The 17,605-nt window shown below is 44.7% G+C and overlaps 1 protein-coding gene across 1 annotated transcript in view; it reads left to right on the top strand.

Annotated features, from left to right (window-relative positions):
* Positions 1-853: 853 nt before the first annotated feature.
* LOC119395986 (glutamate receptor ionotropic, kainate 2) overlaps positions 854-17,605 on the top strand; it is a 226,119-nt gene continuing 209,367 nt past the window's right edge. Inside the window, exon 1 of the mRNA XM_037663016.2 lies at positions 854-1,740. Within this exon, the coding sequence (XP_037518944.1) occupies positions 1,635-1,740 (106 nt within the window). The 5' untranslated portion in view covers positions 854-1,634. The remainder of the gene's footprint in view (positions 1,741-17,605) is intronic.

The raw sequence follows: 17,605 nt of genomic DNA, 5'->3' as shown, positions 1-17,605 counted from the left end.
CTACACCGTTCCACTAATTCCATATGTTTCTGTGAAGATTCTCACAAAAATCCGTGACAACTATATATAAAATATGTATACGGGAAACACATGGAAAACATCTGGATTCCATTAGGAAACGTATGGAGTTATTGGAGTGACATATGGAACGTTCCCGTAGGGACTATTTAAGGGTACCTTAATATTAGTGGTTTCCTAAAGAAGCCCGATTGTCTTAAAAAAAAAAGTTTACGCCGCCACGGTGGTCTAATGGTTATGGTGCTCGCTGCTGACCAGCAGGTAGCAGGATCGAACCCCTGCCGCGGCGGCCGCATTTTGATGGGGGCGAAAACGCTTGAGGTCCGTGTGCTCAGATTTAGGCGCACGTTAAAGAAACTCAGGTGATGGAAATTTCCGGAGCCCTCCAATACGGCGTCTCTCATAATATCGTAGCTTTGGGACGTTAAACCGCAACAGTTATTATTAGAAAATTTCATTAGAAATCCCGTAAGCATTACCCATCCGCATGAATTAGTTTCAACGCAAACAGCTATTTATTGTCTTATCATTGACCTAGCACTAACGTTAACCGAACAAAAGCACTTGATTTCTCATCGGGCATCACAGGAAAAGGCTACGTTTTGTTTTTTTTTGAAGTTCGGGGAGAAGCTGGCTTCACATATGAAGCTGAGAAATTGCTGGAGCTTGCCTTTCGGGATTTGTTTGTTTCAAAGCTCCCGGACGCGTCTCTCCTTTCCGAGCGCCTCGCTTTCCGACCGCCAGCTGGAGCCTGCGTCCGGGCCCCGAGCTCGCGCCCGTTCTCTCGCCCTTCGGCAGCGTTTCGGCGAAACACCGAGACGCGGCGACCAGTTGTCTTTCGAGTCGCGTACGGCGCTGTGCACGCCTCGCCGGCGAAAAAAAAAATAATAACGTGAAGCGCGAAAAAAAAAGAAAAGTCGGCCTCTCGCGTTTCGCTCTCGTGGCATTATTGCTTCGCTCAGCAGTCTTCCTCGGCTCCTGTCTCCTGGCGCGGGACCCTCGGCTGGCCTGCGTGTTCGCGCAAGGAATGTTGTCATCGCCTCCGCTCGCCGCCTCCGGTGGACGACGGGTCGCATCGTTCTCGCGATTTGCGTCGATTTGGCGCCCGACGCGATTCGCTGCACGCATCTCGTCGCAGGACCGCCGAATTTTGCCACAGCCGTGAGAGCTGGCGGTGCTTTCAGATGAGTGGACATCCGCGTTCCGTTCAATGTTCTCCTGTGATTGACGACCAGAAACCTGTGGATTTTCACTCGCAGCTGCGTTCGCGTGTGCTGTTTAAATCTCTGGTAAAACAGTGATCGTTATTGCGTCTCCGTGTGTCGTACGTGAAAGTGCGAACTTCCCTCCAAATGCCACCGTCTCCTTGTTGACTTTAAGAAAAGACGGAAATAGCATACTTGCCGTTAGAAATGACGTCATTTATTCTCAAGAAGGAACTGTCCTCCTCTTCACTGCGGATTTGTCTACGTCGACGGATAACGCTCCCAAGCGCCGATGTCCAGCTCTGACCGAGCAGCTTCGTCAGTAACGTGTGCTGGAATAACCAATCGGGAATTTCATTGCTTCGCCTACAGTGTGTGCCATAGTGTGATGCAGCATCTGTTGGGTGTGTCATGAGAATGCGTTGCGAACGGATTTCATCTGCCGTCGGCTCCCTAGCAATTTTGCTAGCCTGCGTGACTTTCGGCCATGCAGGTGAACTGCCAACTGTTCTTATAGGTGAGTTCTCGGCCATGTGGCTCGTACGGTGGCTTTTTCGCGGCTGTGATACCTAAATTTGTGGACATTTTTTTTATTGAACTGTGTACTCAGGCCAACTCATTGATACGCATCCTCACTCGGTCACAGACTAGAAGTGAGACCGATAACGACGAAAGGTCTGAAGGTTAATCAGGTACAACTTTCAGGTTTGCTATTCTGCGCTGGGGCGAGAAAGGGGTGGTTCAAAAGAGAACGGAGCGAGATAAAAAAAAAATTAACTCCAGGGAAGTGTCAATTAGAGTCGCACGAATAAAGGCCGGTGGCTCGCAAGAAGCGCAGTAAACTGCGCTTGCGAGGCCTTCTTTGCGAACCTATAGGACGCTATAGAGTACTTTGTTACGGCCGAGGCCGATCGTCCAACTGCTTAAACATGCTGGAGAGACATTGCCTCTGCACCATTCTGTGGCCACTCCCGCAAAACACTGCTTCGTCATCGCCGCTGTGGTCAGATTGGGAGGTGGGGCACGAAAATATGGACGTTGCAGTCACGGCTTTTGTAACCATTATGACACAAGAAAAAGAAAAAAAAATTGAATCACCCGCTGTTGTAAACAGCTGTGGCTTTCCTCTAAAGGTCGACGTTTGCGCAGATTGCTACAGGGGTGGTATAGTGTTCGCCGCCGCGGTATTAAGGCTTTGTGGAGCGGTGACAGCGCGTGCTTCGAGTTTGTGTAGGCGACATTGTACAAATATTTTTTTTACGTAATGACAGCGAAGCCTTGCGGCTTAGACGTCTTCATGTCATTTTGATATTTTACTTTTGATGACAACTATGACACTCCCTTTATGCGAAACCTCTAAATGCACGCAAAGAACACCATGCCATGTTTCGTCAACGCGGTCGCGAAGGCTGCATGTATTGCGACATTTTACCATGTGTTCTTTACGATAATGGGGTTGCGTGCGCTACTTGGCGGGCCATTTATTGCGTAGTACGCTTTATACGTTAACAGCTGATCACAGAACTGGGCGTTTAGTGTGGTTTTCTGCAATCGCATTAATTTTACAGTGCGTATGTTACGACGGGTACTTCCGCTCTACACTATACGTATTTACGACCAAATGCGTTATTCCACGATCTAGATGTGGGTGCTATTATCGTTGCGCAGTCCGGTCTTTTTTTGCAAATTAGGCACGTCGTATTTGAAGCAATACACTTCTTTTTTTGAGAAGAAAGTACATGAAGTTGCTGTAGTGAAAAACGTTGCAAAATCTTCAAGCTACAGTCATACTGTGGTTGCCTGCGGGGCAACAGGTATGTTTTTTTTTGTTGTTTTTTTTGTGCGTTCCCTAGATCTCTTTCGAACGCAGCGTCATAGCAGGTCAACGCGATGTAATTATTTCGCCCCACCGTGTTTGGAAAGACAACTCCGTGCATTGTGTCTTGCTGAAGCGTAATGCACGGCATATGAAAAAGGAACGCAGCCGAAATAATCTATCTGTTTTAAAAAGAATTTGAACAGCCGAGCGAGAATCCTTTGGCCTATTGTTGCGAGCGACCATCGCTGAAAATGGGCGTGTGATTTTTTAACGAAGGAGTGGCTTCAAGAGCATTTTCTATGATGTTCGAGCCTGGTTTAGGTGAAGTTTTTTTTTTTTTGATGCACTTCCCGGCGGAAGCAATTCAGTAACACTCAGGAAATTCTATCCAAATCGAGCTCCGTAGCTTTGGAAGGTGCCTATGGGGCTGGTATTCAAGAAACGGTCAAACGAAAAAAAAAATGGTGGAATGCAAACTATGTCCGTAGTGAGGACCTATTTTAAGGGCGTTGAGTGTTATTTCTAATCCCAGATGTTACACGTTCTTTTTTTTTTCGCTAGAATACATCTATCCATAATATTGTCCTTGTGGAGTGCAGATGGAGTGTTTGTTCAAGCGAAGGGAGGTGCCTTTGACGTGGGAAAAAAATACCGTCGTGTACTTTATTTCTATAGCTTTGAACATTCTGGCCAGTCATTTCAATAGGAAAGGAACCTATCACATGACATGTTTGTCCGTGCTGGACCTAAGCACATGAGTCACATGTTTAAAGAAGTTCATCAAGAACTTTCCTACTGCTATTCGATTCCCTCGCCCTTCTGTGCTTGTGCTCTTCTTCTGTCATTCCGAAACCATATAAATGTCATTGTTCCTAATAAAAAACGAAATCCGGTGATTAGAACGAGATTCTTGCCTGCGTATTTCGATCGCATGAGAAAGAAAACGCTCACTCGATTTTATTCAGCCGGGAAAAGTCGACGACGAAACTCTTGCATTAGTGTTGCTTGAGTAAAGCTAATCAGCCAAACCAGCGTTTCGTCTCTGTACAGTAAGGAACGCTGAAGAGCTTTAGTTGTAATGACGACATTATCAACTTTGTGAGAGAAGTCGGACGGGGGTTGAACAAAACGAGGTGAATTAACCACTTAACCATTCAGGCACTTAGGTTAAGTCAATGACTTAATGCCAGTTTTGGAGCCTCATACTTAACTTCACTCATAATAGAGTTAGCGACACTTTTTCCGAAACTAGCTAACTTGAGCGTATTTTTTTTTTCTTTTCTGTCACTTCAACAATCATACGCCTTTTCTATTGTATTTCTTGTTTCACTACCTAAGTCTTTAATCCTTTAGTATAGAATATCCACAACTAGGATGCAAGGAGAATGAGGTGGTCAGAATGTCGTTCCGCCTACTATCTTTCGTCGCCCCTGTTAGAAAGATTACGTGGCTGGCTTCTAGGGGAAACAGGTGCGTAGAAACTAAGGTGTCGGGAAGCTCACCTCGAGGGCGTGGGTTAAATTCCTGGCCCCGAGAGCCGCATTTTGGTGGCGTTGAAATGCAAAAAAAAAAATCAAAACCGTGTACTTAGATTTAGGAGCGCGGTAAAGAACCCCACCTGGTTAAAATGCACCCGGTGTCGCCCACTACAGCGCGCCACATCATCATACGTATCGTGGTTATGGCACGTAAAACCCCGCATTTAGTATCCCGCGTATCGTAAAATGATTAGGAAGATGCCAGTCTCCAAAACCACCCTAATTGCGCCGAAATAATACGCGTTCTTTTCGTACAACAAGTTTAGAGATGGAAGTATGTTCTAAAAAGACAGGGCGTGCAAACGCGGACACAAGAAAGAAGTCAGGACACCACAAACGCCGCTGACTCTTTCTTGTGTCCGTGTTTGCACGCGCTGTCTTTTTAGGAAGTATGTTGTTCTCCAATAGTCAGTACCTTTAGAAATGATGTTGCTGATGAAAAAAGCAAGAATATCATTTCGCTCTTGCACACACATTGAAGTATTTTGTTCAAGCCAGCATTTTATACGCTTAATCATAGCCCAAGGGCTAGTGACATTTCTAGCCGTAGGCTCATATGACTATGGTTGCGAGGTACGGATAATAATGTGTTTTCTATCGCATTGATTTATCTTTATCACCACGGCTCTGGACAGGGTAGTCAACTAATCTCTACTGCGAATAAACTGCCAGCTGTGCCTTTTTGGTTTCAAGATCTAAGGTATATTGAGCGATGAATTATCATGGATAATAGGAATGTACTGAGAATTGAAAATGTGTTTGTGCTGATGAAATGCCTGCACAATGACCACAATCTGCGACCTGCGTGACAGCCCAGAGTTCCTGTGGGGGGGGGGGGGGGGGGGAGGCAAAAGTAAAAGACTAGAATGCGAAGTTCGTGCGGTATAGGCCTCCCACTGGCCGTATTAACTTCTCGCCGACAATTTTCAGTTGATGTGCTTTCTCAGCGCCATTGAAGGCGCCTCACAGCACCGCATCAGATGTTAGTTTTGGATCTGTTATGCGTTGGAAGTAGTTCGGGCTGCCGCGCGAACGGCTCGCGTATATTCCCTCTGGAGTGAGCGTCCGCCCGATATCGCAAATATTATATATATATATATATATATATATATATATATATAATATATATATATATATATATATATATATATATATATATAGAGAGAGAGAGAGAGAGAGAGAGAGAGAGAGAGAGTTGGCTGGTTAGGGCTATATGTATAATAAATAAATAAATTATTTAAATAATTAATATATATATATATATATATAGTTGAATTAGTTATTAATTAATTAATTTATTTATTAATTAATATAGCCCTAACCAGCCAACTCGCCACATTTATTCCACGCTGTCCTTCTTCCTTTGTCGTTGCCTCGCCACGGTGGTCTAGTGGTTATGGCGCTCGACTGCTGACCCGAAGGTCGCGAGATCGAATCCCGGCCGCGGCAGCTGCGTTTTCGATGGAGGCGAAAACGTTTGAGGCCCGTGTACTTAGATTTAGGTGCACGTTAAAGAACCCCAGGTGGTCGAGTCTTTCAGGGCCCTCCACTACGGCGTCTCCCAGTAATCATATCGTGGTTTTGGGACGTTAAACCCCAGGTATTATTATTCCTTCGTCGTTGTTGCTTAGTTAGTCTGTTTCTTGCTTTCTCGAATAGAGGTTAATTTGATATCAACTGCTGTGTGAATAATTTATTATGCTGTAGCACGTCTCTATCACGTCTCTATCATATCTTCATCAGGTTGTACGCGTACCGCGTCGTTTCTCTTGCATTTCTTTCAACATTTTATTCGTGTTTATATCACTCCTAAGTGATGTAAATAGCTGTTATACATTTTCTTAGTGTGTTGTACGTGTCAGCCTTGGAGGCAGCGCTCTACGCACGCATGTAGTACACTCTTTCTTCGCTCCTCCTCAAAAAACGTTCACATTACGTTTTGGTTTCATTTTTTTAATGAGCTGTGGCCGCATGGTATTGATTCCGCGCCCACACATAGTTCCAATCGCTCAGGTTATGTTTATCTATACTGGAAGTCGATCTACGTAACGCAAGAGCCAATGAAGGATATATGAAAAAAAAAATACTTTTCACTCTCAGAGCATTAGATTGCGATATGGCAAGGGCTGCAAATGTGGTGGTACTTCAACACATAATATACGATTATGTATGTGGGCGTCTCTCATAATCATATCTTGGTTTTGGGACGTTAAGCTCCAGATATCAAATTATAATATTATATTATGCATGTGAAACTGTAGACAATGAGACAAAATCTATTTTTTATTACGTAATCGCAAAATCTGTAAAGCAATCTTCAAATAACGCTCTGTGCATCCTGACATCCGGAAAAGCTGTCTCCTGTGTTTATGAAACTGCTAGTAATAGTAATGCGCGTCATTGACAGGGTGTCAGGTAATGGAAGGAAGTTGCGCATGATCCAATTAACAGTGCGCATAGATTTTGCGCCATAGTGTAGATAAGGTTCCGTTTCATCGAGTTCTCTCAAGACTGAGGGAGCACGCGAATCAGCAAAGCAAGAAAAAAAAAGCAAGAATCGGACTGGAAAGTCCTCGCAAGTTCTACCAAACTCTCGAGCGGAACAATTTGAAGCTCATGACGGAGATTTCCATGGAGACCTGGCTCTAGTAAATTGCACATAGAACGAGCGAATAACCGAAGAAAATAATAAAAAAATACTGCGATCTCGGGGCTCTCAATCTTTACTGGTGAAAATCTTGTTCGTAAATGACAAGCCCGTACCGCCGGGAACATAAACGAGAACTGCCTCGGGTAGGGTCCCTCGGTTCATTTAAGTTTAACGATTTCCGCCTTTTTCCCTAGATCGGCGCACAAACCGCCGTAATCGCGCTCATCATCGTAGTCTTCGTATAGCTGCTCCCGTTTCTAGCGATTCGCGACTCTCGCTCCCCAAAGGGCACAATTTGGATACTGCCGAAAGCCCTGCCTCGAGCCAGTCGCGGCCTTCCCAAGCTCCCACGCTATACCGTCGTGGTTCCAGCCTGCATGGCAGCCGTTCGAAAAAGCGCGACGACCAGGGGACGACGGGAAAATGCAGATAAATGAGTCGTGCGGGAATGCGAATAAGTCACTCCCAAATGGCATTCGTTTTGAGTGCATGCGGTTACCCGGAGTCTCCGCGTCACGTTTCTTTCTTTTTTTTTTAATCTTTGCCCTACGTTTTTCTCCGTTGCTACGTTCTATGGCATTCCCCGCTCCGACGACTTTGGCGGAAAGAGTATCGTCGTCGATTGGTGGAAGAAGAAAAAAAAAGAATAAAGGAAGAACGTTATCGGGAAAAGATACTGTACGGGCTTGAGTAATGAGCTTGTGGACACGTGTGCATCTGCGCTACGTTTATGTTGGTCTAAAATTTACCAACGATCTGCCGTTATTATTTCTCATTTAGACTGACTCCCTCCAGAGTTTAAAATACGGTCCCTGGAGTCTTTGTGCGTATAGTTTTATTTTATGCGAGCTGGCACGAACTATCTCCCATAAAATGTACATTGCTATTGCTTAATGCGAAGTTGTTTAAGATAACTAACTTTTGATCAATCTCGTTCTGCCTTAGCGGTAGAAGTCGCCCTCTAAACTTGAGCTACGCGCATTCAGCGCGAACACCGCATTTGAAAGATTGCGACCGCAATTATGAAGCGGTGTATAAAGTAGCGAACTGATTCATCCCTTGGTACAGTCACGCGGTTTCGCGGCAAATAAGCGTTTAAAGCGAACTCCAAGTAAGCAAACACATATAGGGCTATTTTGCGTGCCTTAGAGGCAGGCCCGTAGCATGGATTTTTTTTTTCGGAGTGAGGGGCACTTGCTGAAGGCCGTGACTATGTGAGGAAAACAGCTATTTTTCAGTTATCGTTACACCCGCCACCGAAATTAAATATTGGGGAAAGGGGGGCGAAGCCACTTAGCTGTCTCTGGCTTCGGGCCTGCTTAGAGGCAAAATGTGCAAGTTTAATGTGTATTACAAATTGTCCTCAAGATGATCGTGTCAATAAAAATGTTGTTTTACGAATGGGTTTAGCGGTATCTGTAGTGAACGGACCAATGAGTTTATAATTTTTGCTTTAATGTGATGCCGCGCGACACCCAAACGAAAAACTAAAACAAATAAAAAAACTACAAAACCTCAGAGCGGATGTAGTCGGATTACTACATACACACGGTGAAGCAGGGCAGTATTTCACCATGCAGAAATGTTTGCGTCGGCAACCTTGCGCGAGTCCCGGTTCTGGAAAGATGTTCCCACCCTTCGAGTGCCGCCACGGTGTTCAGAAATTCAAGCCTTCGCCTCTTTTTACTAGCTTCTGGAATTCGCGCCCCCGGACGACACTCCTTGGAAGGAGCACTTCGACACTCACCGCATTGCGCGAATAATTCGATGACCGCGGACATGCATTTTTCATGAGATCACGCGGCCGACTGACCTGCTCGTTCTTATAACCGAACGGTTCCTTCTTTGCTCGGTGTCGAGGAAAAATTGTACTCGGCACGCACGAATGAAGAATAGCGGGAGCCAGTAATGAGATGGACCGAAATACCGGGCCTAGATGTGCGACACGCCCTGTATATACAGAGATGGAGAAAAAAAGACGTACCGGTGATCTTGGAAAGCCGCGCGATAGATAGCGATGGTTCCAGGAATTTATTCATTGAGCTTAGGCACATCGATATAAGGCCGGGGCGTTCGTCCTTTGAGCCTTCGTTAAGCCTCCGTTGCCAAATTGAACATCCGTCTTCTTTTAAACAGATATGTTTTCAACAGCGAATGTTATAACGCAGTTTTCAGAATAGTTTGCCTTTTTTTTTTTGCACAAAACTGGCTTCCAAAGGAAAGAACATTGCTCAGGCAAAAACGAATATGAAGCATTCGATTTCAGCAGTCAAAGAAGGAGTGAAATGCGTCCTTGCAATGCGTGGTGCGAGCTTTAGTTACTCTAGAATAACGGCTTATGCGTGACGTCACACCATGCTGTCAGATCACTTTCCGAAGTACTAAGCAAAAATAGTTTCTGGCAGGCTGATATTAATCTACGATACATCTTTACCACTATGAAGTGTTGATCTTGGGAAGTCAAATAATGTATATGCGCGTCAAACATTGCTCCTTTCCCGTCAACTTCGTTTCGCCTTTGTCAAAAACATCGTGAAGCGCAAGCATTTCAGGGAATTAAAGTATACAATACATAACGCAAATTACTATAGTGCTCACGCTAGCTTGGGGTCTGCAATCGTTAAGCGTTTCAAGTGGATTTACATAATACGGCGGGGCAGGTTTGTTTACCGGCAACTTACGTAAGGTGTGAACACACCGAGAGCCTAAATAAAGGAAGAACGGCGTCGTATATTTTTGCCATACAAGCCGGAATTTAAATTTCGAAATTTCTCTCTGACGATCATTGCTCATGGAGACGGTCCTTAGACCTGCCAATTCTTGCATTTCTGGTAGGCATATTTTACAAGGAAATTGAACTACATTCATTAGTCTGAATTCGCCGCAAGAAATTGTTCTGGCTATGCTTCAAGCACTCGAACACATGTTAGCACAATATATGTTAAGAGGAAGTTTTTCTTTACTTCTTGTAGACGTATACATGCAGAAAGTCAGCGGTTGTCTTGCATTTTTTACATGCTCTTGGACATCGCTTATCAGAAAATCAGAGTCGATTAAGCAAGAAAATCATTTCTTACGATTCTATACCGCTCTTGTGACGTCCCATTCACGACTAGTTGGTCGTCTCATAGCGACGCCGTCAGTTGACGAAGAATGAAAAACAAGAAATGATAATTGGTACGGAATCGTTCCTATAAATTCCCTCAAATATTCAACACGTCAACTAGACAGTAGAATTGCTATATTTGTGAAGATCCACTTATCGCGCTTCGAGCATTGAAAATAAAAGTAAGCACCGAGGCTTAGGCAAATTTTTGTAAATTCTTGGTGTATTTGCACAGCGCAACATAGAAAAAAACAGAAGCGAAAATAATGCAACGTATTCGGTAACGCTGGTTCTCGTTCCATCGTTTCGTGACGACGATTCCGTGCTTCTTATTATTATTTTTTATTTTGCAGCTGCATTACGAGAAAGATAAGACATAGGCTAGCGATTTCACAGTGCGCTTCTATAGTCACGCTGTTGTGACGGCAGAAAACTTCGCCAAGTAGTCATATTGCCGCATCCGCCTCGTGACAATATAATTATTAAATTCTTTATTGTTGCGCAACATTATGTTCTTTATGTTGCGCAAGCTATATAACACATACATGTGTCCTGGTACACAATTCGGCACAATTGCGAGCGCTCGCGTACTGTCACGTACCGACCTTTGCCTCGTGCATTTAATCTGATTAACATAATCGAACAATTTCGAGATGGTTTGGCTGCATTCAAATGCCGCCTTTTACAGAGCGAGAACACGCGTTTCACTGTTAGTCGGTGGAACCTACCTTGAGGCAACTAATAGAAGTACACTTGTGAGGTACCCACAACGCCATAAGTCGTCATAATTTTTGTGACGTAGGGAAGCACTCACTAAGCCATCATTCGTCATTCTGCGGAGACTTGTGGTGCAATCCCGTACGCTGTAGCGAATTCACTGCATCTCTTCTCTCTCTTTTTTTCTCTTTTTTTTTCTCTTTTTTTCTCTTCCTTCCTCTCTATTTCTCGTCTTTCTATTCCCCATCCCCGATCCCGCAGTGTAGGGTAGCAAACCGGAAGTGTTTCTGGTTAACCTCCCTGCCTTCTCCTTTTTTTGTTTCCTTCCTCCTGCGGAGAAGCATGGTATCCGCTACACATCTGTAAAACATTATGTGCACTTTGTGCTATGGCTGATGATGGTGAATAATTTTGGTTGAGCCCTTTGTAATGAGTTCGAAGCATCCAACGACCCACTTGTTGTGCAATTCACATTGAGTGTCGCCTGGATTTTATTCTAGTCTTCTACCACGCTATATTACATATGTTAACGGCGCGATGATTTGCCCGACATGACGCCTAAATATGTTCTTTTTGCGAAGGAAACTAAAGCGTCGGCGTGACTTCTGGATGTCTTTTTTTTTACAGCGAAAGCTCTTATGAGGTCACAACAACAGCCATTTTTGGCGCCCTAGTTTTCCAACGCCGCCGCTGGTATCCGTAACCGCTATCGCGCGAAAATAATAAGACAAACATCCAGGATGGAACGGGATTCGAACCTGAGCTCTCTGCGTGGCAGCCCAGTATTCTACCACAGTCATGCCGGTGCTTGAAACACCTTTGCGAAAATACCCCGTAAGGGTATGTCGGGAAGGAACCACATTAACATATGTAATGTAGTGTGCTAGAAGGGTAAAATAACAACCAGGCGTCACACAACGCGAATTCTGTAACCAGGCGTGAAACAATGCGAATTGCGCAACGAGTGGGTTGTTGAATGCTTCCAACCCATTACAAAGGACTCTGCCATAATTCTTCATCGTCATCAGGCAGACCATGAACAAAGGGCACATGACGCCTTACAGGTGTCTAGCGCGTACCATGGTTCTCCGCAGAATGACGAAAAATGAATTAGGGCGTTCTTCTCCATTCCACAAAAATTATGATGTTTTATAGCGTAGTGGCTACCTCGCAATTTTATTTGCATTAGTAGCCCAAGAGAGTTTACAAAAGGCTCTATCAATGCCGGTGTTCCAGCTTTTTGTTGTGACTGTGCTGCGCTTTCCGCGCAGGCCTGGCATTTTTTCTCACTTCATTTTTATGTCACTTCGCGCGATAGGTGCTATGGACACCGGCGGCGGATAACTGCGGCACCGAAATCGGCTCTTGTTATGATCTCATAAAAGCTTTCGCTGCAAAAATCAAAGCACTAACACGTATCAGTCTGTCCATTCATGTAATCGTTCAGTCTTCTTTCCAGATATCGCATTCGGGGTCACCCTAGCATATCATTCAATTTTGCGCTGCGAAGTTCTTCCGTACCAAGCGAATTTAAAGAGATGTTTTACGCTCTAGTCCATCGGTCGTATGTACTCTGCACACCCCGTGCTCCTATTTTAATTCAATGGCTGCTATAACAAGCGTTTTCTTTTCTTTCTTTTTTCTTTTTATTGCGATAGCAATTATATGGACAGTCTCGGCTGGTTTTGCCGTCCCCGTAGCCGCAGTCATGCACTGCATATGTATAAGTACATATATATATATATATATATATATATATATATATATATATATATATATATATATATATATATATTATATATATATATATATAAAAGTCCCAAAGAAAAATACTGAAAAATGCTTCCGAAGCACGGAATCGAACCAGCAACCTCTCGCTTCGCAGCGCGGACACTCGCCATTACGCCTCAAAGAGCAGATCCTTCATGTAGCTAAAGGCTAGCGTTATATACACAGCCTTTACCACTGGCAGGACTCAGAGACGGCAGGCGCTTATAAGCGTTTCTTCATTACCAGCGAGATGGCGCGAGGAGCGCGACGGGCGTAAGGTCCCTAGATAAAACAAGTTTTCAAGGTAGCGACACCCTTCCTTTTCCTCCTCGCTTATTTGCCTGGAGCGCCCCCAAGAAGGGTCAAAGCGTGCATAAAAAAGGGAATGTTTGTGTTCAGTTATTATGGCGGATAGAAATATTTATAGCAAATAAAAAGTAAATGAGACGTAGGATAAAAGGTTACTTAGTTGAATATAAGCGGTACAACATAAGAAGAAGCATGATGTGTGTTACCCAACTGGCAACGTTGTTATAGTTTTATATTTCACACCATTATCCATGGCGTCTCGCATCGTACGTCGTAGTTCGTCCCGGTTCGTCCAGTTCTCCGAATGTGTTTTGCTCGTGAATATCATGTGGCACAGTTAACGTGCCTCTTTTTGGATCCTGTGATCCTGACTGATCACAGGGCAGCACCTTGTTGTGACGTTGTGACGAGTGATCATAGCCGCTTGTGCGCACACAGGCAAAAGCCGTGGCCAGACTACAACGAACGCTTGACTAGCAGCATTGCGATGACAGTTTTTTCTGGAAAAATACATTCATTTTCGCAATCATGATGCCAGGTAATCGTGGTGCATGTTTTATTATCTGGGTGACTACGGAAGAGACCGCGGCACCGCAATGCGGGTGCACGCAACTTAACGACAAGTGGGGTTCTACCAGTTTGGTGTCCCGAAGTGATGAACATTGGACGATGTCGTCGACCTACCATCAGCGGCAAGTACCAGAAACAGACTTAAAAAGCGTTGGAACAGCGTCGCGTTTGAGCCTGTTTACGCCGCGTTCAAGAGCAAGTGACTCGAACTGGTCTGGCATGAAATGTCCCTGAAAGTGCAGCCACTTCAGCTGTATTCAACTGTACGTGCATACGCACAAATATTTGTAACGAATTTCACGTACTAGACGCGCGTTAGACGCGCGTTCTGTAGCGTTTCAACAAAAGGCGACAAATCAACTCGCCTCGCAAAGCCGCGTCTACGGCGTTGCACGGAAGTCCTCGCGTCAAATGTTTTCTAGCCACACTTCACGGCGTGCCCTATTCCGGATACCACGAGGTATGTTGTAGAGGGAAAAACCGCCTTCTGTTTTGTTGCTGCAGCCGACATCACAGTACTTGACATATTCAAAATTCAACGGCGAAGCATGTTCGGCCGACTCGGCGTCAACTGGAACGCTCCTCTTCTACAGCTTGTCTTGGATACGATTTCGTCTTTCGTCGCGGCAAGAATCCGACTGGAACCATATGCACATGCGCACTCGTTTTGAACCTTTTGCTTTATAATAAATATCACCACCATCCACTAACAGCATCACGTGCAACGAATTCACCAATCACAGACGCAAATGATGTAGAAAAGGAGGGGTAGGCGCGAGAGTGAGGAGGAAGGCGCAAAGAGCAATGAGTGTCGCTACCTTGAAAACTTTTTTATCTAGGGACCTTAGACGGGCGTAGGGATCCTTCATGTGCGCGCCTCGGAGGCACGGAGGCGCGCACATAAAGACTCCCTAAATGGGCGCATGTAAAAGTCGTCGGCCAGCTCGCTCGCTTCTTCTAATATTTGCGCAAGGAGAACCTTGCCCTTCCGCTGTCTGCTCGCGCGGTATACTCGCGGACAACTTTTCTCGGCAATGAAGGGAAAGCTACGGGGCGGAGCGTCTGCACATGTACTGCTGTGCGAAGTAGTCCGGCTTGGCGCGCTTCTCGTAACGCCGTGGAAAGTGATGGCTAGCGTTGCATTTCGACGCAAACGCTGCGTAGCGTCTAAGGTACGGGTAAAAGGCGCGACTTTAGACCAACGTCTTTGCTTTAGACAGATTTAGTTGGGCGTACGCAACAACGTACGGGCGCCCAACTAAATATGTCTTTTTTCACGCACGCAAAAACGCAAAGTGACAACGTATAAAGTAAAAGAAATACAAATATCTCGCTTGTGAGCGCTGCGTTCCGTCTCAAAAAGCTGCATGCAGAAAATGAAGGAGTATTTTATATATATCACGCAGAAAATACGGACGCAATTGTGGGACTACATTCATTAGCAGTAGGATACGTGCTTGTGGCTCTGTAGCCTTCGCTTCATTGCCAAGAAAAGTTGTCCGCGAGTATAGTTGCTGCCGGGGGGCAGATCCTTATGCAGCGTAGCAGCACGTCCATCACGGGCCGCTTTTCTTGCTATCGCATTCATTGCTTCGCCCTTGCGGCGAAACTGTGACTTTTTTTCCGACGCACTACACTATTGCCTCATTCTATGCTATGCCATTTAAGCACGTTAAGTTAACACCCCTCAATATTAGGAAATAAACTGACCATTATATTTGGTCCTCTCGAAGCAAAGAAACCCAAAACACTTCCCCAGTATTATAAGACTTCTTGAGGCGTGCAGTCCTGCCAGCAACTCAACGTTTTCGTCATTTGTTTGTTCTAGTCCTTTAAGGTATGTTGCCTCCCTTAAAAACGATGATTCTTTCAAAAAAGTGGAGTTTCATTTTTATGGATTTTAATAATTTGGAGTCATTCAGAATTGTGCTACCACAAAAATTACGCCTTTATCTTGTTTGGTTCAAAAGTTACGTTGTTTTTTACAACTGCCGGCAGACCTCCCTGAAACCGAAACTGACCCGCTGTGAAAACGAAACCAACACTTCAATTCCCAAAAGTAATTCATTGTTACGCTCAAATGCACATAGGTTTTGATTAGTTTGTTGTGCGCAAACTTGAGTGCATTGGGCACGTTCAAAAGTGCGTGGGATGCCGACTGAGAAAATTGAAAAAGACTACTCATGGACTAGGAGCAGGGGCGTAGCCAAGGGGGGGGTTGGGGGGGTTCAAACCCCCCCCGAAATTTTTCAGTTTTGCTTGCGTATATAGGCATGCACACATACAAACGCACGCACGAACATACATAAAGCATGGTTGAACCCCCCCCCCCCCCCCCCCGAAAAAAATTTCTGGCTACGCCCCTGACTAGGAGGTAAGGGAAAGTTGACGGATGTCATGATCGATCGATTGCAAAACTATTATGGCATTGCAATCAGGGCCAATGTGGGCAACCTCCAAGCAATGGAGCAGGCCACTCTAGCAAGTCTGTTTCATTGCAGTTCAACTGACGCAACTCCTAGGCACGGCCTGTGTCCTTTAGGAGCGAAAAGCTGGTGTGCCTACAACCGAGTAAAAGCTTTAGGCACAGGACATTACAAGCATAGGGGAGGCTTTTCGAATGACACACTCAACAAAGTGAAGCCAGTGTATGCAGACCTGTGTTCAGAACTTTTGAAGAAATGCCTTCACGGAAAAACGCAAAACGCGAACGAGTGCTTAAATGGGATGCTGTGGCAGCGCGTCCCGAAAGATGTCTATGTAGGCCTGCGCACTGTTTTGTTTGGCCTATACGACTGTGTATGTCGCTTCAACATTGGAAATAGTGGCACGTTAGGCATCTTAAGGAAGGCTGGTGTCGACCCTGGCTACTACACCACAGTAGCTTGCCTCAGCAGGGGCCGAGCACGCTTGAGGAGCGCCAAACGCCAGTCAACGGGCGAACAAAAATAAGCCCGAAAAAAAACAGAGCCGCTAAACGTTCTCACAGGGAACTTGTAGCAGCTAAGGAGGGACCCAGCTACGAGCCTGGCGGTTTTTAGCCTTCCACGACTATCTAATGTTGTGTATAGCACGTTTGCAAAACTTTATTGTTGATTTTCTCAAAACTCCATTTTCATTTGTTTTTTGTTGCGCCAAAGGTCGTAACTTGAGCATAAACCAATACATTTCTTTGAAACTTGCCATGCTTATTTCCCGAACATTGTTCTGTGCAATGAACTAGGATAATTGAAATCCATGCTCAAGTTTTGATGTTATAAAACTTTGACTGAAATGCGACCGTCTGAAATTATGAAACTTTTGGTTTTTCGGCTATAAAAAACCTAATTTTGTAGATAGTGCAAACATTCTAGTTCATTGCACAGCCTGCATATATAGCTATACTGCGGCCAAGCCATTTTTGTTTAGTTTCACAAGATCATCACTTATGACCATTTGCGTGATGGCCATATTTTGGGTAATTTCAGTAATTAAATGGTGATCAGATTTCAATTTTGTGGTCTAACGTAATTGAAGGGTCTTTTTAAACAGCTTTTCTTATGGCAAACAGAAAGCAATCAGTTTAGAATCAAAATCTAAAACGTTTTCCAGAAAGGAGGCAACATACTTTAAAGAGAAATCGTGTTATTTAGAAAATTTCCGCACAACAGTCGAAACTAGTGTAGCTGCAATAGGGAACGCAGATTTCGTCGCAACCTATTTTGTTTCGTTTGCTTTTTGTGTTTGTTTGAGCCTGCGAACATCTCAAGCGTACTCATTTTGTCATGCTTGCTATAGCGTCTTTGGTTTGAGCCGAACTGTGTTTTCTATCTAATGTGTGTCTAAATTGGAAGGCCTCTTTAACGTCACACATGGTGGCAGTTTCTCCGACACATACATTTAATAAAATCGATAAAGAAAACC

This window comes from Rhipicephalus sanguineus, chromosome 6 (assembly GCF_013339695.2).
Source record: "Rhipicephalus sanguineus isolate Rsan-2018 chromosome 6, BIME_Rsan_1.4, whole genome shotgun sequence".
Taxonomy (NCBI): Eukaryota; Metazoa; Arthropoda; class Arachnida; order Ixodida; family Ixodidae; genus Rhipicephalus; species Rhipicephalus sanguineus.
The sequence above is the reverse complement of the archived record's forward strand: the minus strand, read 5'-3'. Positions and strand labels throughout refer to the sequence as shown.